The 22769-nt window shown below is 45.3% G+C and overlaps 1 protein-coding gene across 2 annotated transcripts in view; it reads right to left on the bottom strand.

The window, feature by feature from the left end:
• LOC310794226 (uncharacterized protein) overlaps positions 1–21571 on the bottom strand; it is a 23438-nt gene extending 1867 nt beyond the window's left edge. The window contains exons 1-5 of one of the 2 annotated variants that reach the window (XM_083656177.1): positions 21008–21571; positions 19975–20136; positions 18661–18786; positions 10433–10516; positions 9247–9413 (exon numbers count right to left, since the gene is read on the bottom strand). In XM_083656177.1, the coding sequence (XP_083512303.1) occupies positions 9247–9413; positions 10433–10516; positions 18661–18786; positions 19975–20136; positions 21008–21350 (882 nt within the window). In that variant the 5' untranslated portion in view covers positions 21351–21571. The remainder of the gene's footprint in view (positions 1–9246; positions 9414–10432; positions 10517–18660; positions 18787–19974; positions 20137–21007) is intronic. The other variant, XM_083656178.1, reaches the window with a different exon arrangement.
• Between the last annotated feature and the right edge of the window lie 1198 nt (positions 21572–22769).

Raw genomic sequence — 22769 nt, 5'->3', positions numbered from 1 at the left:
GCATAGTGAACTAGCTCTGGGTTGAAGGGAGACTAAACTGAAGCATACTGAACTAGCTCTGGGTTAAAGGGAGACTAAACTGAAGCATACTGAACTAGCTCTGGGTTGAAGGGAGACTAAACTGAAGCATACTGAACTAGCTCTGGGTTGAAGGGAGACTAAATTGAAGCATAGTGAACTAGCTCTGGGTTGAAGGGGAGACTAAACTTGAAGCATACTGAACTAGCTCTGGGTTGAAGGGAGACTAAACTTGAAGCATAGTGAACTAGCTCTGGGTTGAAGGGGAGACTAAACTTGAAGCATACTGAACTAGCTCTGGGTTGAAGGGGGACTAAACTGAAGCATAGTGAACTAGCTCTGGGTTGAAGGGAGACTAAACTGAAGCATACTGAACTAGCTCTGGGTTAAAGGGAGACTAAACTGAAGCATACTGAACTAGCTCTGGGTTGAAGGGAGACTAAACTGAAGCATACTGAACTAGCTCTGGGTTGAAGGGAGACTAAATTGAAGCATAGTGAACTAGCTCTGGGTTGAAGGGGGGACTAAACTGAAGCATACTGAACTAGCTCTGGGTTGAAGGGAGACTAAATTGAAGCATAGTGAACTAGCTCTGGGTTGAAGGGGGACTAAACTGAAGCATACTGAACTAGCTCTGGGTTGAAGGGGGACTAAACTTGAAGCATAGTGAACTAGCTCTGGGTTGAAGGGGGGACTAAACTCAAGCATAGTGAACTAGCTCTGGGTTGAAGGGGGACTAAACTTGAAGCATAGTGAACTAGCTCTGGGTTGAAGGGGGGACTAAACTGAAGCATACTGAACTAGCTCTGGGTTGAAGGGGGGACTAAACTGAAGCATAGTGAACTAGCTCTGGGTTGAAGGGGAGACTAAACTTGAAGCAAACTGAACTAGCTCTGGGTTGAAGGGGGGACTAAACTGAAGCATACTGAACTAGCTCTGGGTTGAAGGGGAGACTAAACTGAAGCAAACTGAACTAGCTCTGGGTTGAAGGGAGACTAAACTGAAGCAAACTGAACTAGCTCTGGGTTGAAGGGAAGACTAAACTGAAGCATACTGAACTAGCTCTGGGTTGAAGGGAGACTAAACTGAAGCATACTGAACTAGCTCTGGGTTGAAGGGGGACTAAACTGAAGCATACTGAACTAGCTCTGGGTTGAAGGGGGACTAAACTGAAGCATACTGAACTAGCTCTGGGTTGAAGGGAGACTAAACTGAAGCATACTGAACTAGCTCTGGGTTGAAGGGAGACTAAACTGAAGCATACTGAACTAGCTCTGGGTTGAAGGGGGACTAAACTGAAGCATACTGAACTAGCTCTGGGTTGAAGGGGGACTAAACTGAAGCATAGTGAACTAGCTCTGGGTTGAAGGGAGACTAAACTGAAGCATACTGAACTAGCTCTGGGTTGAAGGGGGACTAAACTGAAGCATACTGAACTAGCTCTGGGTTGAAGGGGGACTAAACTGAAGCATAGTGAACTAGCTCTGGGTTGAAGGGAGACTAAACTGAAGCATACTGAACTAGCTCTGGGTTGAAGGGGGACTAAACTGAAGCATACTGAACTAGCTCTGGGTTGAAGGGGGACTAAACTGAAGCATACTGAACTAGCTCTGGGTTGAAGGGAGACTAAACTGAAGCATACTGAACTAGCTCTGGGTTGAAGGGAGACTAAACTGAAGCATACTGAACTAGCTCTGGGTTGAAGGGGGACTAAACTGAAGCATACTGAACTAGCTCTGGGTTGAAGGGGGACTAAACTGAAGCATACTGAACTAGCTCTGGGTTGAAGGGGGACTAAACTGAAGCATACTGAACTAGCTCTGGGTTGAAGGGGGACTAAACTGAAGCATACTGAACTAGCTCTGGGTTGAAGGGGGACTAAACTGAAGCATACTGAACTAGCTCTGGGTTGAAGGGGGACTAAACTGAAGCATACTGAACTAGCTCTGGGTTGAAGGGGGGACTAAACTGAAGCATACTGAACTAGCTCTGGGTACTGAACTAGCTCTGGGTTGAAGGGGGACTAAACTGAGCATACTGAACTAGCTCTGGGTTGAAGGGGGACTAAACTGAAGCATACTGAACTAGCTCTGGGTTGAAGGGAGACTAAACTTGAAGCATAGTGAACTAGCTCTGGGTTGAAGGGAGACTAAACTGAAGCAAACTGAACTAGCTCTGGGTTGAAGGGAAGACTAAACTGAAGCATACTGAACTAGCTCTGGGTTGAAGGGAGACTAAACTGAAGCATACTGAACTAGCTCTGGGTTGAAGGGGGACTAAACTGAAGCATACTGAACTAGCTCTGGGTTGAAGGGGGACTAAACTGAAGCATACTGAACTAGCTCTGGGTTGAAGGGGGACTAAACTGAAGCATACTGAACTAGCTCTGGGTTGAAGGGGGACTAAACTGAAGCATACTGAACTAGCTCTGGGTTGAAGGGGGACTAAACTGAAGCATACTGAACTAGCTCTGGGTTGAAGGGGGACTAAACTGAAGCATACTGAACTAGCTCTGGGTTGAAGGGGGACTAAACTGAAGCATACTGAACTAGCTCTGGGTTGAAGGGGGACTAAACTGAAGCATACTGAACTAGCTCTGGGTTGAAGGGGGGACTAAACTGAAGCATACTGAACTAGCTCTGGGTACTGAACTAGCTCTGGGTTGAAGGGGGACTAAACTGAGCATACTGAACTAGCTCTGGGTTGAATGGGGACTAAACCAAAGCATACTGAACTAGCTCTGGGTTGAAGGGGGACTAAACTGAAGCATACTGAACTAGCTCTGGGTTGAAGGGGAGACTAAACTGAAGCATAGTGAACTAGCTCTGGGTTGAAGGGGGGACTAAACTTGAAGCATAGTGAACTAGCTCTGGGTTGAAGGGAGACTAAACTGAAGCATACTGAACTAGCTCTGGGTTGAAGGGGGACTAAACTGAAGCATACTGAACTAGCTCTGGGTTGAAGGGGGGACTAAACTTGAAGCATAGTGAACTAGCTCTGGGTTGAAGGGAGACTAAACTTGAAGCATAGTGAACTAGCTCTGGGTTGAAGGGAGACTAAACTTGAAGCATAGTGAACTAGCTCTGGGTTGAAGGGGAGACTAAACTGAAGCATACTGAACTAGCTCTGGGTTGAAGGGAGACTAAACTGAAGCATACTGAACTAGCTCTGGGTTGAAGGGGGGACTAAACTTGAAGCATAGTGAACTAGCTCTGGGTTGAAGGGGGGACTAAACTTGAAGCATAGTGAACTAGCTCTGGGTTGAAGGGAGACTAAACTGAAGCATAGTGAACTAGCTCTGGGTTGAAGGGGGGACTAAACTGAAGCATAGTGAACTAGCTCTGGGTTGAAGGGGGACTAAACTTGAAGCATAGTGAACTAGCTCTGGGTTGAAGGGGAGACTAAACTGAAGCATACTGAACTAGCTCTGGGTTGAAGGGGAGACTAAACTGAAGCATACTGAACTAGCTCTGGGTTGAAGGGGGGACTAAACTTGAAGCATAGTGAACTAGCTCTGGGTTGAAGGGAGACTAAACTGAAGCATAGTGAACTAGCTCTGGGTTGAAGGGGGGACTAAACTGAAGCATAGTGAACTAGCTCTGGGTTGAAGGGGGACTAAACTGAAGCATACTGAACTAGCTCTGGGTTGAAGGGAGACTAAACTTGAAGCATAGTGAACTAGCTCTGGGTTGAAGGCAGAGTTGGGGTCCGTTACTCAAAAAAGTAATATATTACACATTACACATTACTTTCAAAAAAAGTAATGCCTTACTTTACTTGATTACTCCCTGGAGAAAGTAATTCGTTACACTACTTTTACATTACTTTTGCGTTACTCCGTAACATCGCCTGAGATGCATTGTCACGTAATTTGCCAGTTAACAATACAACATTAATCCTTACATATATGCCCATATATTAGCACAAATCTCTATCGTAATAAGGTAGGTTGCAAAACTTTTCCTGTCTGATGGTGGCTGTACGTTCCCTGCCATCTGTATTTTGCTCAATATGTTTCTGAAAAATGGCGATTTCATTCTACTGTTGAAACTGGCAACATTTCCTCTACCATGTAGGAGGAGGCAACACGCCTGTCCATCTCTGATTTTGATGTTACCTGGTGAAAAGAAAGCTTGCTTTGGGTCGAGGCAGGCGACTCAGCTTGGGTCTGCAACCAGCTTTGTGTTAGCATGTTTCCACTGCAGATGCTTTGAGAGGTTTATGTCGTAGGCTACCGTAGCTAGCTGCTTCTGTCCAGGGGAACGTTTGCAGTGTCACATTCTTGTCCTTCCGCGCAACAAAAACTTGTTGTAGAAGACGGCGCTTTTTGGCAGATTGCTGGCAGACTATTACGGAACATACCGCACTGCGCCCACTTCCCTAGAACACGTTTTATTTACAAGGGGTATTTACAGACCCCATCGCTGCATGTGGGTTTCTCTTATGGTTTAGGTTTACATTTAATTTAATTTAATTTTGTCCAATATTCAGATATTCCAGAATTGCATGTTGTGTTAAAATACATATTATTTATATCTAACACTCTTTAGCCTGATTTAATTGGAAAACAGCGTGTAAAAAGTTATGCAAAGCCTTCTGGGAAATTTAACCCGTGGAAGAGGAAAGTGGGCGGAGTTCCCAGCATGCCCTGGGGGTACTGTGTTTTTGTGTCAATTGTTTGTTTGTCAATGTGTTTTGGAGGTTAAAATTATTTATTGTTCTATATGCATGATGTTAGTTATCTGATAAGCTATGTGTCGACTAATAGTGCTGTTCTGCATGCTACAGTAATACAAAGTTGAAATATTGGCACCATGATTGAATCTGCTGTGCAGTTAAATGACCCGTCTGATGGGACACAAGATCTGGTATTAAAACGGAGATCTTTTCTCACGCATGTAACGAGGTAAGCGTTTGATTAGTAACTGTAATGTGATTACTGCACTTAGGCACAGTAGTGCATTACACTACTCGTTACCGACAAAAGTAATGTGATTACAGTAACGCGTTACTTTGTAACGCGTTACCCCCAACTCTGGTTGAAGGGGAGACTAAACTGAAGCATACTGAACTAGCTCTGGGTTGAAGGGGGGACTAAACTGAAGCATAGTGAACTAGCTCTGGGTTGAAGGGAGACTAAACTTGAAGCATAGTGAACTAGCTCTGGGTTGAAGGGGAGACTAAACTGAAGCATACTGAACTAGCTCTGGGTTGAAGGGGGACTAAACTGAAGCATAGTGAACTAGCTCTGGGTTGAAGGGGGACTAAACTTGAAGCATAGTGAACTAGCTCTGGGTTGAAGGGGGACTAAACTGAAGCATAGTGAACTAGCTCTGGGTTGAAGGGGGACTAAACTGAAGCATAGTGAACTAGCTCTGGGTTGAAGGGGGACTAAACTGAAGCATAGTGAACTAGCTCTGGGTTGAAGGGGGACTAAACTGAAGCATACTGAACTAGCTCTGGGTTGAAGGGAGACTAAACTTGAAGCATAGTGAACTAGCTCTGGGTTGAAGGGGGACTAAACTGAAGCATACTGAACTAGCTCTGGGTTGAAGGGGGACTAAACTGAAGCAAACTGAACTAGCTCTGGGTTGAAGGGAAGACTAAACTGAAGCATACTGAACTAGCTCTGGGTTGAAGGGAGACTAAACTGAAGCATACTGAACTAGCTCTGGGTTGAAGGGAGACTAAACTGAAGCAAACTGAACTAGCTCTGGGTTGAAGGGAGACTAAACTGAAGCAAACTGAACTAGCTCTGGGTTGAAGGGAGACTAAACTGAAGCATACTGAACTAGCTCTGGGTTGAAGGGAGACTAAACTGAAGCAAACTGAACTAGCTCTGGGTTGAAGGGAGACTAAACTGAAGCATACTGAACTAGCTCTGGGTTGAAGGGGGACTAAACTGAAGCATAGTGAACTAGCTCTGGGTTGAAGGGGGACTAAACTGAAGCATAGTGAACTAGCTCTGGGTTGAAGGGGGACTAAATTGAAGCATAGTGAACTAGCTCTGGGTTGAAGGGGGACTAAACTGAAGCATAGTGAACTAGCTCTGGGTTGAAGGGAGACTAAACTGAAGCAAACTGAACTAGCTCTGGGTTGAAGGGAGACTAAACTGAAGCATACTGAACTAGCTCTGGGTTGAAGGGGGACTAAACTGAAGCATACTGCTGAACTAGCTCTGGGTTGAAGGGAGACTAAACTGAAGCATACTGAACTAGCTCTGGGTTGAAGGGGGACTAAACTGAAGCATACTGAACTAGCTCTGGGTTGAAGGGAGACTAAACTGAAGCAAACTGAACTAGCTCTGGGTTGAAGGGAGACTAAACTGAAGCAAACTGAACTAGCTCTGGGTTGAAGGGAGACTAAACTGAAGCAAACTGAACTAGCTCTGGGTTGAAGGGAGACTAAACTGAAGCATAGTGAACTAGCTCTGGGTTGAAGGGAGACTAAACTGAAGCAAACTGAACTAGCTCTGGGTTGAAGGGAGACTAAACTGAAGCAAACTGAACTAGCTCTGGGTTGAAGGGAGACTAAACTGAAGCAAACTGAACTAGCTCTGGGTTGAAGGGAGACTAAACTGAAGCATAGTGAACTAGCTCTGGGTTGAAGGGAGACTAAACTGAAGCATACTGAACTAGCTCTGGGTTGAAGGGGGACTAAACTGAAGCATACTGAACTAGCTCTGGGTTGAAGGGAGACTAAACTGAAGCAAACTGAACTAGCTCTGGGTTGAAGGGAGACTAAACTGAAGCAAACTGAACTAGCTCTGGGTTGAAGGGAGACTAAACTGAAGCAAACTGAACTAGCTCTGGGTTGAAGGGAGACTAAACTGAAGCATAGTGAACTAGCTCTGGGTTGAAGGGGGACTAAACTGAAGCATACTGAACTAGCTCTGGGTTGAAGGGAAGACTAAACTTGAAGCATAGTGAACTAGCTCTGGGTTGAAGGGAGACTAAACTGAAGCAAACTGAACTAGCTCTGGGTTGAAGGGAAGACTAAACTTGAAGCATAGTGAACTAGCTCTGGGTTGAAGGGAGACTAAACTGAAGCAAACTGAACTAGCTCTGGGTTGAAGGGAGACTAAACTGAAGCATACTGAACTAGCTCTGGGTTGAAGGGAGACTAAACTGAAGCATACTGAACTAGCTCTGGGTTGAAGGGAAGACTAAACTTGAAGCATAGTGAACTAGCTCTGGGTTGAAGGGGGACTAAACTGAAGCAAACTGAACTAGCTCTGGGTTGAAGGGAAGACTAAACTTGAAGCATAGTGAACTAGCTCTGGGTTGAAGGGAGACTAAACTGAAGCAAACTGAACTAGCTCTGGGTTGAAGGGAGACTAAACTGAAGCATAGTGAACTAGCTCTGGGTTGAAGGGAGACTAAACTGAAGCAAACTGAACTAGCTCTGGGTTGAAGGGAGACTAAACTGAAGCAAACTGAACTAGCTCTGGGTTGAAGGGAGACTAAACTGAAGCATAGTGAACTAGCTCTGGGTTGAAGGGAGACTAAACTGAAGCATACTGAACTAGCTCTGGGTTGAAGGGAGACTAAACTGAAGCATACTGAACTAGCTCTGGGGTGAAGGGAGACTAAACTGAAGCATACTGAACTAGCTCTGGGTTGAAGGGAGACTAAACTGAAGCATAGTGAACTAGCTCTGGGTTGAAGGGAGACTAAACTGAAGCATACTGAACTAGCTCTGGGTTGAAGGGAGACTAAACTGAAGCATACTGAACTAGCTCTGGGTTGAAGGGAGACTAAACTGAAGCATAGTGAACTAGCTCTGGGTTGAAGGGAGACTAAACTGAAGCATAGTGAACTAGCTCTGGGTTGAAGGGCCGCAGACAGCTGGGACAGGTTGGGGAACGGCTGCAGAGAGAAAACAGTTTGATTTCTCATGACCACTATGAGGATGAACACATGCATGAGATATATTGAGAATTGAGTCTCAGCAATTGTTGAGCTTTGACGCTTGCATCGGACACAGTAGAACACAGCAGAGCAGCTGCTAGCAACAATTTCAAAAGAGGCTAGAAGAGATCTTGGGGGTAGTAAAATTTCCCCTCTGCAATATAAAGAAGTGGCCTTGTAAATGTTTCTTTCAAATTAAAGTTTTCACGATGATAAAGTCCTCAAAAAAGATCCTGCACTGAAACTCAAGCACCAGTGCTACATGAAATCATAGAGGAAGCACTGAGTGAAAGAGACAGCTTCTGAAACATAAAGTGTTGCATGCATTTACATTCCAAAAGTCATAAAAGTCATTCACATTTGTGAAGATTATCCTGCAGAACCCAAATTCATGTTCCCATAAACCTTTGCTAAGCACAGACCTTATTTTATGAATTGTGAAATCCCCATTCTAAAACCCCCTTCACTTTTCCTCTTACGAACCCGGAAGTAATACTTCAGGACTCATTCCTGCGGTGTGCTCTATCCACCTTATTTTTGAATCCCCCACTGTGAAATGATTATGAGTGCAAGGTCCAGTCTAGAACATGACTGATTGTTGCACCTGGTCATTTACGTTACTTGTTGGCAGAGGGTCTGCGGCGCTCGTACTCAGCGCATTTCCTCATCAAACTCCAACGCTGAAAAAAAGTTGCTTGTCATAAATAAATAACACTCGTTTGACGACTTATTTGAGGGAATGTAAGAATATTATCTATCACATCCGCTAACCTGTTGCTCTTTGAACAACTCGGGATATTTATCGGCAAAATGTTTGGCCAAGCTGGACGTGATTTGCTCCCTTTGTCTGCAGCTTTGAAAGTTTGAAACATGGTTTACAGACACAGACGGGCTACAGTATGTCGTGTCCGCATCAGCGACGTAACGGGGGGGATGGGGGGAGGGGGCCCGGGACTGGGAGGATTACACCGGAAGAAGCACCCATATTTCACGTAAGGCATCATGGCAGCTAGAAATAAGGTGGATACAGCCACAACAAAAAGAGGCTATGTGTACAGATCATATTATTCCACAAGACGATAACCCGAACGAATGACTGACTAGTGACCTTGGGACAACACAGAGGAAACAGTGAGGAAGGGAACAGCATCAGCCAATTTGAAGATTTTTAGATGGATCCAGTGTGCAAATACCATCATCCCCTCTCCGCCAAAGAAAAGGTGGTGAGACAACGTGTTCTGCTTGCAAATGAAGATAATCAAGAAGAGAATGAATCACATTATGCTGCTCAGGAATGGCTTCATAGGAGCGGCCTCACCTGAGAGTACTGCTGGTAGCCGGACTGGCCGTACGGTCCCTGGGAGGGGGCGGAGTCGGCGTGGGCGACCGGGCCCTGCTGATAGGCCGGCTGCATACTGGGGTAACCATAGCTACTGTAGGGCGGGGCCTGGCTGGTCATGTCGGTGGAGGAGGGAGGCATGGAGTCTGGGTGAGAAGACAAGAGAGCAGCAGTTTTGTCATCTGATATTCAACATGGAAAACACGAGTGGGCTCAATAGGATTAGGAGGAGAGTGCAAAAAGAAGAGACATTTTGGGCCTGCGCTCATCTCTTCAGACTCCTGATCTCATTTATTCCTCCTTGTTCTTCTAATATGCTTTCATCTTGAAGTAGAATATAGGTCTGAATGCCTAAAAGGAAAAAAAAATCCATCCTGGGATACTCTTACACCGTCAGATCTCATCAACCTGTGATGTTCAGTGCGTTTGTCTTTGTAATGCGTTGTAATTTTTCTTTTTTGGGGGTACTTACCTTCCCTAAACCTGCTTCGTCTACTTCTACTTTATAGTCATTTCCTACATTTCCCAACTATGCCTTCAAACAATCTTCAGAGAGAAGGGGCTGGAACTTGTTACATTCAATCAAGTGTGTGTGTGTGTGTGTGTGTGTGTGTGGGGGGGGGGGTGGCATGTAAATATAGCTAGCTAACTAGTTTGAAGATTGCAGCATGTTTATGATGACAGCCAATGACCCCTATAGTAATCTATCATTCGGTCACTCTTGATGTTTTAGATTAGCTGATTTATGTATTTTTATTTTATTTTTGGACATATCTGGAACTGACTTCACATCATCTACATTTGGTCAGTTATCCACAAGAATAAGAACAAATACACCAAACAACAAGATGAGCCCAGAAATGCTAGATCACAATAGTTTCTTAACTAGTGTTATCTAGAGTTATCGGGTCACAGGAAATTATCAGAGTGGTGTTTCTCATTGCACTCTTTTCTATTGGTTGCTTGCAATGCTGCCAATCTAGGAATGGCAGCATCCTCTGCTGTGGCACTCATTGTAAGTCGCTAGTCTGGATAATAGCGTCAGCTAAATTAATAACATGTCAAATCTCATGATCATATTACAATGTACCCTGATGTGCAATTTTGTAACATGATGACATGTGTGTACAGTATGATAGTGTTAATATGGACAGTATGCTTGTACCTGGATAGCTGCCCCCTTCTAGAGAGTCATAGCTGTTGGGCACTGGAGAGGCACTGCCTGTAGTGGAGGAGGAGGTGTCACCACCTGTGAGACAGACAGACAGACAGACAGACAGACAGAAAGAGTGAACAAAGCAACAAAGTGAAAACAAATTCCTATGTGTTTTACACAATGGCAAATAAAGATATCTGAATCTGAATCTGAATCTGAAAGAAAACAAAAGAAAGGGTGGAGTTAAGAGCAAAAGACAGCGAAGGAGAAAAGGGGGACACATACAAGAAGACAAGAAAATATCAAAGCCAATGAAGAGCAGCTCTCGGTGGTTTGGACTCCCTCAGTGCTCAGAGAGGGAGAGAGAGAGAGAGAGAGAGAGGGGGAGAGAGAGAGAGAGGGGGAGGGAGAGAGAGAGAGAGAGAGAGAGAGGGAGAGAGAGAGAGAGGGAGAGGGAGAGAGAGAGAGAGGGAGAGAGAGAGGGAGAGGGAGAGAGACATGATGAAAGGATGCACTTAGTGGTGAGCCAGCTCATGTGAGGCAGCAGCAGGGAGCGTGGCCCTTTGGATAATGCTGCTGTGAGGATAGAAATGGATAGATGAAGCGATGGATGGGTAAAGAGACACAGTCATCCTCTCTCTCGCTCTCTTTCTTACATTAGCTCTTTCTAAAGGCAAATGTGTCTGGTGTTCACCAGACACGGCATTCCATGGTAAATATGGTACAGTAGCAGCAGCGCGGCGGTCGTGGAGAGAGCACAGAATCGGCTGTCAGTTTGTGTGAATAGAAATACTTCCCTAGTAACCACCTAACATAGTAACCATTAGCCAATCAGCCTCACACCGTAGTATAAACATACATTTGCCTTCATTCTCCTGCTCTCCATCTTTAGCATTCATCATTCATTAATTTCCTTCCACATATTTTCTCTCTCTTTCTCCCTATTAAACTGACACACTCTAAAGCTCTAGTAAGACTTTGTGGATCCAACATTCTCACTAATCCCACAGTGGTTTACCTGCTTTTGAGATCTGCACAAATGTGTTTGCTTCTCTCTCCCACCCTCTCCCTCACTCTCTCTACACGTCCTCCCACGGCTCCAGAAACGAGTAGAAACAGAACTGCTACGCGACGCGTCCGTGGTGTCCGCAGCTGTCCGTGTCCGCCTCAACTCAGGAGGATACCTACCTAGGGCTTTAAACTCATCTCTTAGCTCAGCATCTGAGGGCATTTAAAGAAAGAGTCCATCCTGTAGTAGATCTTCTTCCACTGTGAGGTGAGATCTCATCAATCAAGATGTGATCGTAAATGCATTCCATTCTTTTGATAACCCCCAGAGAAGGTGTGTCAACTCTCAATAAAAGTTGGGGGGGCGAACTAGGTAGCCAACTAGCTAGGTGCCCGAGAAACCAAAGGTCTGTCCTCTGTCCCCTTCCACCAAAACCTGATGTTAACCACTGACGTTTGGATCACTGAAACATTTTCTGATATCAAAACTCCATTGTGGCGGCTGGAAAGATCTGGATCTCATCGACGATTGGCCAGATATCCACCAAGAAGAACAATTCACCAAACAACTAAGCGGTCCCAGCAATGCAAGGCATATTTGTACAATGTTCATGTGTTTTAGAGGGGAGTTAATTTCTTTAATGTCCAGTAATGAACAAGGTTCCCAGTGACATTATGAGTGCAGAACACTTGAATGAGTTGATTAATCTATCTCTGTGCCAAAGGGAGGGATCAACCAGGGAGAACCAAGACAGTGCAGGACTCTGGCACAGAGCTCACTGGACAAGACAGGATCCAATTATCTTTGGATAAATCCTACTAGTACCGACAGACTGGATTATCTGCTCTGGAAGAGGAGGACGACACCAGGGCAACTCATAAGCCTGTCCTCCTCCTCCACCTACTCAACTTCTCCTGCATTCTTCTGTCACCTTATAGAATTCTCAAGAGAATATCATTGTGATGTAATAAGATATAATAATTGTTTTGTTTGTCTGCTTCCCTTATGTTTCTTTTCTTTTCTTTTCACTCCTAACATTTATTTTTAATTTTGTCTTTGCAAGGCAATGGTGATATGAATATAGCCCGTCAATTGCTGTTTGTATGCATATGACTCCTTGTACTATTTATGGTACCACTGTTATGATCTTCATTTGACAAAATTTAATACAAATTTGATCACAAAAAAAATAAGAGTCAAACAAAAATGCCCAACAACACGTTCACTCATCCAATGTGCAATAATCAAATTAATCAATCAATGCGTTTTGTTTTGAACTAGACATTCCCACCTGGGAGCTGCCTAGTATAACCCCAGTCTTCTGCTGCTGGCAGCACTGGAGCAGACTGAGGGGGTTAGGTGCCTTGCTCAAGGGCACCTAGACAGTAGCTGGTGAGGGAGGAGCATTACAGAGCATTTCCCCAGCTGGTCTGAAGATTCAAAATGATGACCTTTCCATCATCATAAGCATGCCTTTTCTAACCTCTAGGTTACTGCCAACTAAGGCTGCTGAAAGCGCTCCAATTCTGATTCCTTGACGAATGACACTGATCTGATGTTTTATAATCCGTGTGAAGTCAACTGCAAAAAGCTGCAAGGATTCAAATTTCCTCCCCAATTTACGACCTGGACCACATGGAAGTGTGGAAGAAAACAAACTGAATACTAAGACATGCGCCTACATCTGACTTGTATTTGAATCAGAATTCATCAGCGTTGTGATAACAATAAGTCAATCTTATGTCATTCACCTGACACGGTTGTGATAATTTTGGCACCATTTTTTCTCTCTTTTTTCAGGATTTTTCTTCCGTTTCCCCCCCCAACTGTACTTGGCCAAAACCCCCTGCTGTCGCAGTCGTTGCTCCACCCCCTCTGCCGATCTGGGGAGAGTTGGTGAAAAGCAGACGCTTCCTCCGATACATGTGCATGTGAAAGCGAGGAGCTTCACCGGCATGACGTAGCGCGTGGGAGGATCACAGTATTCCCTCCCTGCAGTTCCTCTCACCACCTCGAACAGGTGCACCGACCAACCAGAGGGGGTGCTAGTGCACTGACTAGGAATTGTGTCTGTACAGTAAGTAGGAACGTCTGACCAAGCCGGAAGAACCGGGCCAAGGCAGCAATGAGGACAACGAGACACAACGATGGAAGAAAGACCAAATAACTGACTTGATTGGTATTGGGAGAAGACGCCTCAACTCAGTCAAAACTTGAAGATACATACGGTCGGCAACCAAAATGTTTTTTAAACAAGCAGAGGAAAAGTACCTACAGAAACGGATGAGACAACTTGTGAAATTGCTATGTGTCTTCCAAAAATAACATATCAGTTTGGTATCAGATATGTCTTCCAAAAATCAGAAACAAGCAAGAAGCAAGAACTCGGAATCAAGCATGGCTGAATCAATAACTGGGATGTTCTTGCAGGAGATAACTTGCAAAACACTTGGCTCAACTAGAGAAGCCACGAGGGACAAAGCTCTGTTATTATTAAGGGACGTGGTAATGAGTTAGGAGCGCTGACAAGTCTTCACCCCATGCTCCCCATGGGGGCAGGTACACACACACTTACTTCCTGGGGTTGCTAGCAAGGGAGTGGCTGGCTATATTTAAAACCTGTTAACCTCTAGCTGATGACATAGTTCCTGAGGGAGAGCCATCAGCACCTTCTGAGCAGAACGCAATGCATGAGAAATGCTGTTTAAGGATTATGTGGGCCAGAAACATCGACGTTTTTATCATACCAAATAATAAAGTTTCAATATTATGTGAAACACTCAAATCTACCATGTCAATAATCCGGTTTCCATCAAGTCACCCAGTGGACCTGCTAACTGACATATATATGTGTGTGTGTGTGTGTGTGTGTGTGTGTGTGTGTGTGTGTGTGTGTGTGCGCGTGCGCCTGTGTGTGTATATTATATATCCAGTGTTTCCCACAGGATTTTGAGAATTTGTGGTGGGGGACCGCAGACCCCCTAGGGGGGTGCGGGGGCATGCCCCCCCGCGAGATTTTTTTAAACATTTTAAAGTAAAATGCATGAATTTGGTGTACTTTGAGAAAGCTTAAGAGCAAAATTAAAAGGCTAGATCTATGAAGAACATGTCATCATTACTGTGCTGTGGGTTTACAATGACAAACTAAATTTCTCCCTATAGGACAGGGATACTCAACTTGCTTTGCCACTTTCGTGAAATGATAGAAGGCGAGGGGCCAGTTAATAAACAAACATTATAAACCGGCTCTCTCAAATCAAGCAATCTGATTGGTTCACAGCCATTGTATAATTCCAGTAACCGAGTTCAATAACCCATGGCCATGGGTTATTGGTTGCCATGGCAACTCTCTTACTAAAAGGCAGCGCTGCGCTTGAGCCAAACAGCTTTCTCCTGATCTGCTGTATGGAGGGTCACTAGTCGTCATTATGGACGCATGATGGCGCAACTCTCTTACTAAAAGTACCTCAAAAACAAAATGGCGGAGACAACTTTCAGATCCTTGTGAATCGATCTTCGCTTATAACTTTACTAATACTTCGCAGAAAATGATGATTTGTACAAGAATAGACGCGGGCTAATGTCTTAACCCCTCTCTCGCGCGCCCTCACTCTTAACCCCGCATTTCTAAATAAGACGTAACGTTACTTGGTCGGCATACGGCTCTGGTGTCGGGCTTTGGAAAAGCTCTCAGCAAGCGCCAGGATTGGCCAATGTCACTTCAGTCTCCAGAACGATCCAATCAAATCACCCGCACGTCTATCTTCTTGCTAGAGGTCCCGCCTTACAGTAGTGTTTCAACTGACTCTATCAGAATAAAATGCCAGTCGGACTTATAGTATTATTATTATTATATTATTATACTTGGAAACCGTTTTATAAAAGCAATATAGCACTCGAGCTGCGTGGTGTTGTGGAATATATCTCGCTGATAAGCTGTTATCCCACGAGGCCTGCGGCCTCGTGGGATAACAGCTTATCAGCGAGATATATTCTCCACAACACACTTGCTCTCGTGATATATTGCTTAAATATACATTTTTCTGTAGCGGATTGTAGGTTTTTGGGGTGTCAGCCGGAGTTTAGGCTGACAGTGTTGTGCACACAGGATAGTTAGTTAGGTTAAGTTAGTTAGGTTAAGTACATACATAAGTGCCTGGGTAGCGAGCAGATGGGGGTATTTGACAATTTAGCAGCTAAATCATAGATTATTGAAAGATATTCCATATTCCAGACTGAAATGCTATAACAGAAGTATTGGCCAGAATGACATGAACATTTATTGGACACTTATTCAGCGGATATCTTGCATGTTGCGTTCAGGTGCACTGTAAAAAAAAAAAAAAAAAAAAAATTTTTTTTTTTTTTTGTCAACATCTTATTGTGGCGGTCAGAATATTATTGTGGCGGCCCGCCACAAATTCCTTTATGTATGGGAAACACTGAATATATACACACCACACGTCATGTCATGTGTGTGTGTATACACACACACACACACACACACACACACACACACACACACACACACACACACACACACACACACATATATAAGAAAGATTATCATATATAATTTAGAAAAACATCTAGAAAGTGCAGTTTCAAAATGTTAAACACCTAGTTTCTTTATCATGTAAAGCAAACAGCAGAAACCACTTCCCCTCTCTGACCAGTCAAATACGGTAATAGGAAAAAAGCCTGCAGCAGCATTATTTTCAACGTAAATTATCCCAAAGTCTGAGTTTACAAACATATTAAAATGGTATGTTTTGAAGTGGAAAGTTCCAACATTTACTGACCCTCTACTAGGTGTGAAGTCTTGCTAACATGCCAAGTCAATTTGAGTTTGGGAAAACTTGCAGGAGAAACAAATACAATGGCGTTTATGCCAGCAACATAAGAGAGCAACTGCCAGCACCAGCAGCAATGTATGAGACATTACGAATATTACATGACATTGCAGCATGACATTAATGTCATGTAACGTAACATTACTATGACACATTCTTGTGGGATACAGTGTGTCCTACTGAAAGTCTAGTAAGAGGCGCGTGCTGCTGATCTTAGTTTTCTATGAACACATGAACGAACAGATCCGAGGCCCAGCGATCCTCCAGTATCACCTGAGCTATAGGGTTGCTAGCTAGAATGGAGGCTATTCACCTTATTCTTTGCCCATATAAGGACGCTTCTGCATTACGTCATTTTGTAATCGTCTTTCCGTTTTAGACCCGGAGGTCTACCGTAATAATTTTTAGACTTGGCAAAAAGCAAAGAAACAAACTGTTTGAAAGTTTTAATATTTTTTCGGATGAGAACGTAACATTCCAAATATGTGACCAGTTTATCAGAATAACACCTATTTGGAAATATTTAAATGAGCAGCGAGGACTGAGTGGGTGGCTGTGCTGACCGGTCAGGCTAGTATCTGTCAAACCCTACTGTAGGCTTACTGGCAGTGAGAAAACACTGTCGACGTGCTTTTGTAACGAACGTTAAATGCCGACCGGGTACAGCCATCGGCTCCTCGCAGCAGTAACGCTATGAACATGTAACTGAAGTTGGCCGCAGTGTGGCTTCTGAATGTTGCCAAACTTCATTCATAGTGACGAAGAGAGAAAAAGTGGGCGTGGTGAATAACACAGCAGTGTATTACTTTTCTCATCAGCAACCACAGCTGAACGGCTGCTGGTCAGTGGAAGTGTATTGTAAAAGGGACGATCATAAGATCATTAGGTGACAGAGATAGAGACAGTACAAGAGGACGACTGCTTTCACACACAGTCTGCGTGACAAATAGACAAGCAGACACTGGCAGCAGCTACATCAAACAAGGACAATTTGGGAGATGCTAACTTTGTCAGCGCTCTCACGCACGCTTCTGAGAGACAAGATTTCAGTGACGGAAAACAATGAAGCAGAATTGCACACAGATTTCAAAGATCAAATTCAGACATTCAGCGCCAACACCCACAACGGCTGTGAGGGTGAAAGATGACGAGCAATGGCTGAACACTGGAAGGCTGTTGAGTAAGCAGCAGGACGGAGAGGAGGAGGCATCTGATTTGGTTATTAGAAAGGGTAGGATGGTGAATGGCGAGCTGTGACAGATGGACATCGTCAGACCATAAAGTCGGAGTGCGGCAGTGATCAACGGTGACGCGCCTTGGGGGGGGGGGGGGGGGGGTTTGGAAAAGTAGACATGATAAAAATTAGGTTTTTTTGGGGGGGGGGTCGAAGGCGTTTGCGGAGATAGAGGAAGTGGTAGAAGAGGTGGTTGGAGGGGGGATTTCAGGCGGAGTAAGAGGACCCCGCATCTGCCGATCAACATCGACGGGACCCCAGTGGAGGTGGTAGATACCTACAAATACCTGGGAGTAAACATCAGTGGGGACCTGACATGGAGTGCCCATGTCACCGCCTTGGTGAAGAAGACAGCGGGTAAGCTGTACTACCTCAGGAGGCTGAGGAAGCACACCAAATCCCCAGCCTTATTGAAGGCCTTCTATTCTGCCACGATTGAGTCTGTGCTGACGAGCAGCATCTCTGCCTGGTATGGAAACTGCAACGGCAAGGACAGGAAGAGACTGACGCGGGTCATAAAGGCCGCGGAACGCGTCACCCGCTCCACCTTGCCCCGCCTGGAGGACATCTATAGTAAACGCTGCAGATCCAAGGCGACGAAAATAATGAAGGACAGCTCTCACCCAGGCCACCACTTGTTTCAGAGGTTGCGCTCTGGGAGGAGAATGAAACACCTAGCGGCGAGGACCGAGAGATTGAAGAATAGCTTCTTCCCTCAGGCCATCAGGGCCCTTGATTCATAATAGTTGGTACCCAGTGCACTGTGTTCACTGGCGTTTTTATCTTGCTTACTGTTTTCTTTTCTTTTTTTCTTTGCCTTATGCAGTGCACCATGTTCACTGCTGTGTATCTTGCCACATAACTCCGAACTGAGCTTTTTTTCAGTGGGGAACTCGCTGTGGTTATTATACCTTACTATGTGCTCGTAGCATTTATCAGGGGACCTTGTTGCGGTTGCCGCACTTTTATTATGTGCTCGTAGCGCTTATCAGACTTTTTAGCTATGTTTTTCGTGTTGTCTTTTATCCTGTCTGCACAATATGGGAGCGGCCGCGGCCTTAATTTTCACTGCTCTTGACATGTCTGTGATGCTGCATGTGACTAATAAAAACCTTGAACCTTGGTAAGAGCTAAAGCAGACCTGCTTCCTCATCCTCATCCTCCTCATCGGAGCTGGATGACGAGGGGGCTGCGGCTGGTGCTGGGGCGGAGGTGGTGGCAGAGGCAGAGCTAGCTCCAGTATTAGCAACATATCCATACTGCATGCCTGTTGGGGGGAGGTGGGTTGTGGGGGTGGGAGAGGTAGAAGACAACCGTCAAGACCAGATGATATGACTGCAGCAGAAGGGGCGGAGCCATCGGCCAGTAAAGGTGTCCGGGAAGAAATAATAGTTCCAAGTGGTGTGTTGCGTGCGTGCCTGTGTGTGTGTGTGTGTGTAGAAAAAAAAGCCTGCTGCACCAAATAAACATTACATTTCAATGTAAATTCTCACAAAGTACGAGTTTACATATTAAAATTGTATGTTTGATGAGTAAAAAGTTCCACTGTTTAGAGAGTCTGACCCTCTACCAGGTGTGAAAACTTAGTGGGGAAAAACAGGGAAAACTTGCAGGAGAAAAGTACGACACCGGCAACATGACATACAATGATTTGCTTTAGATTAGACATTACTACAGAGCTTTTGCCCAACTGAAATTAAATTAACCACTTCAGTAAACCACTAATCGTCTGTATTAGACGCATCTTGTTGTAGTGAGTTAGACTCCATCTCCATGCTGCGACTAAATATAGATGCAGCTGCTGAGTAGAATTAATAACTAGCTCGTTAGTATAGATTTTCCACTCTAATTTCCATTTGTGTACATGTGTTCAGCTGTCTTCTTGGGTATTGAACAGGTACAGACAGGTGGCTAGTGGATAGTGCTATTTGCAAAGCATTAAACCTTCCCATCCATATGCACATGCACCCCTGCATATGTGTGTGTGTGTGTGTGTGTGTGTGCGTGTGACTGTGTGTGTGTGTGTGTGTGTGTGTGCTCGTGCGTGTCTCACAGAGTGGAAGAGGTATGTTTGCCAAGTACAGCTGTGAGCATAAAAACATTCACACGCTTTTCTTTTTTGGACTAAAACTGCAGAGTCCCCAGTGAAGGCCTTTTTAACACCAGTGAAGGCCTTTTTAACACCAGTGAAGGTCTTTTTAACACCAGAAAAATTAGGTGTGTTTTGTAGGAATACCCTCTTGCTCAAACCACCAATGGGGGAAGAAACACTCTTCATGTCTTTGCTGAAATCGAAAACAAAACAATAAAAACAAATTTCAAACAAAATCATCAACAAAACCAGTTGCTGTCGTGCCATTCTTCAGTTATTGCCTAGTGGAGAAAAATCGACTAAAATTCAGCACCAACAAAACAACAAGGACAATCGTGATCCCTTTGTCCCATCCCTGCTGACCTTGGTGGTGTCCTGGGGAGGAATGGACCGAAGTGGAGGGGGTTCTTGAGGGCGATCTGTCGGCGTCTGCACTCCCGCTGCTGTGACTGACCCCGCCGTAGGGGTCGTAGTTCACAGGGGCCCGGTGGCTTTGGTCGTACTGTTGGTGGACTGCGGTTTGGGCTGCGGCAGAGAAGCAACCATTGAGTCACAGAGATGTCAGAGAACACAAACAAGTAGAACTTATGGACAGGAAATTATGAACAGGAGAGTGGAGTTGTGTATCACAAAAAATGAAAAGGAGAATTTCGATATTTTTCAACCTGGAACCTATTTTCGTCTTTCTTTGAAGTACAAAGCCCTTATTATTAAAGCCCTTATATGAAGAAAAACCAAGAGCTAGAAGCAGCGTGGGAAAACAAGGCACAAACAAAATGCTGTGGCTGGTAATTTCATCTACTCTGCCCCAAAACTTTTTGATATTGAATGATGATTCAGGCAATGTTTCTCCCCCACAATGGCGATCTCTAGATAAACCTCTTCATATTTGCATTATACCACCCTGGCTTCCAGGGAATGTTTTTTTTACTTGTTACTTCCCAGGCTGAAACCCCTCAATCCATGCCTCTCTGCATTAGGCAAGTCCCCAGTGTCCTACCGTGAGCTGGTCAGTGTAAATCAATCAATCATTTAATTAAATGTATTTATTTGAGAGACAATGCACATTAATGAGCATTACTTTGTGTGTTATTCAAAAAAATAACATTACTGTAAATGTGCCAGTGTTAGCCAGATGGCTAATTTTCTACTGCTGTCCCTCGGAACTCCAGTTAGAATTGCCAGTGCCTCACACACACTGACAGGAGTATTAACCCTAATATACATGTCTTTGATGGTGGGAGGAAACCGGAGCACCCGGTTTCCTCCCACCATCAAAGACACACGAATACGGGGAGAACATGCAAACTCCACAAAGAAAGGACATGGGAGGGACCGGGGTTCGAACCCGGGAGCGCTAACCACTGAGACACCATGCCGTCCGAATCATGGGTACCTGTGCTTCCTTGTCCATTAACCGCCATCGCTGGCTGGCCGGGAGGAGCCGCGCTGTACCCAGGCTGCACTGCTGTGGTGGAGGTTGGGTGAGAGGTGCTGCTCGAGGGCGGGTACTGATGTAAGGGCGCGTTCATCAGGGTGGGCACAGTGCCGGGCGTGGTGGCGGTCTGGGATGACCTAAGGGTGCCGTACTGGCTACTTCCCGGCGCAGAGGGGTACGAGACGATGGGGTAAAGGGGAGCTCCAGGGCCGGTAGGAGGCGCAGGCACGAGACTGCTGAGGGTGCTGTGCTGGGGGTGCGTGGTACGACTGCTGTCCATAGTAGGCTCCTGGAGCGCCATAGGGGGCCTGCTGCTCGAGCGGCTGTGGGTTATACTGGGAGCTTGCTGGTGGGGGTGCCGAAGCAGGGAGAGTGGCAGGGGCTGTGCTGTACAGCCGGGTGGGAGGGGCAGAGCTTGGGGAGGCCCCGAACGAGGAGGGTGCTACATTGGGGGGAGTGTGGTGTGGAGGGGGGTGCTGTTGCTGCTGGTGGTTGTGGTAGTAGTTAGCACTGTGGGCATTGTTCGTGATGGGGGCTTTGCTGGGAACAGGGCTGCAGTGGGCAGGAATGGTAGGGTAGCTTTGTTGATGAGGCAGGGCTCCGTAGTATCCTGTAGGTGGATATGTGGATGGGTGGGTCTGTGCTGGACCTGAGGGGCACATACAACAGATGTTCAAAAATACAATCATGTCATGGAGGGCAAATAGTGGCAAACTGAGATGATCTGATGCAGTATCGACTTTGCCAATCTGACAACTATATTGACAAGACATTTACATTCAAAGTCATACCAGAGGTCAAGTCAGTGAGAAAACGTTCAGAAGCAACTGCTGATCTGATGAGGCTGTCATTAGCAGCATACAACAAGCTACATCAGCAGCTGTTAGCTTAGTAGGTTTAATACCCAGCTAACGTTAGCTCTCAGCTAATCAAGCATCCTTGACAGCACAGCAGCAACGATCATAAGACAATTTTATGACTTCAGTGTTATTTGATCTGACTGGGTGTTTAACGTAATTTGAATAAGAGCATGGCATTGACATCAGACATAATACGCAATCTGTCAGTTATCAGCTAGCTAGGTTAGCTATGTTGCATTAGCTTAACACACTTTGCAGCTAACGTTATCTCCCGTCGGTTTTAATGCGTAGCTAGCTAATGCTAGCAGCTAGTTAACGTTAGCAAGCCTGCTCGTAAGTGCTGCCGAGTTTACATGTCGTCCTGATTTTATTTAACGTATTTCGTGTTATAATGGTCTTCATAATCACTTAAAAGTCAGATAACAGCTGAACGAAACAAAACCAACGTCTAACAGAAGCTGCTAAGCTAACATCATGGGGGTTAGCATGCTAAAGCTAGCACCCGGCCTGCTTTACAGCCCCGCCGTTCGGCGTTGAGCTCTGGCTGTAGCTGACAGAGCTGTTGAGGTTGGTAAAACCCGGCGCAGACATCGCTTGGTCCTCCCGCCCTTATGCCCACGGATGCACGGGGAGATTAGAGGCTTTTACTGAGGCCGAGTCCCCCCAAAAGATGCGTGTCAGAAGCCTGCTGGTCAGCGAGACCCCCGCTGCTCCAGCTGAGAACCTGACCAGGTCGCTCTGCTCGGCTGATGATGCTGGAGCTTGAGCTCGGATGGAGAGGGAGAGGAGCTTCACTTCAGTCTAGGCTGCAGGCTCAGCACGACCCCTAGTGGATTTCTCCTGCATAACACACTATGTTT

The sequence above is a fragment of the Poromitra crassiceps genome (assembly GCF_964638095.1).
Source record: "Poromitra crassiceps genome assembly, chromosome: 19".
Classification (NCBI taxonomy): Eukaryota; Metazoa; Chordata; class Actinopteri; order Beryciformes; family Melamphaidae; genus Poromitra; species Poromitra crassiceps.
Note: the sequence above shows the minus strand (reverse complement) of the source record. Positions and strands in the feature narration are given on the sequence as shown.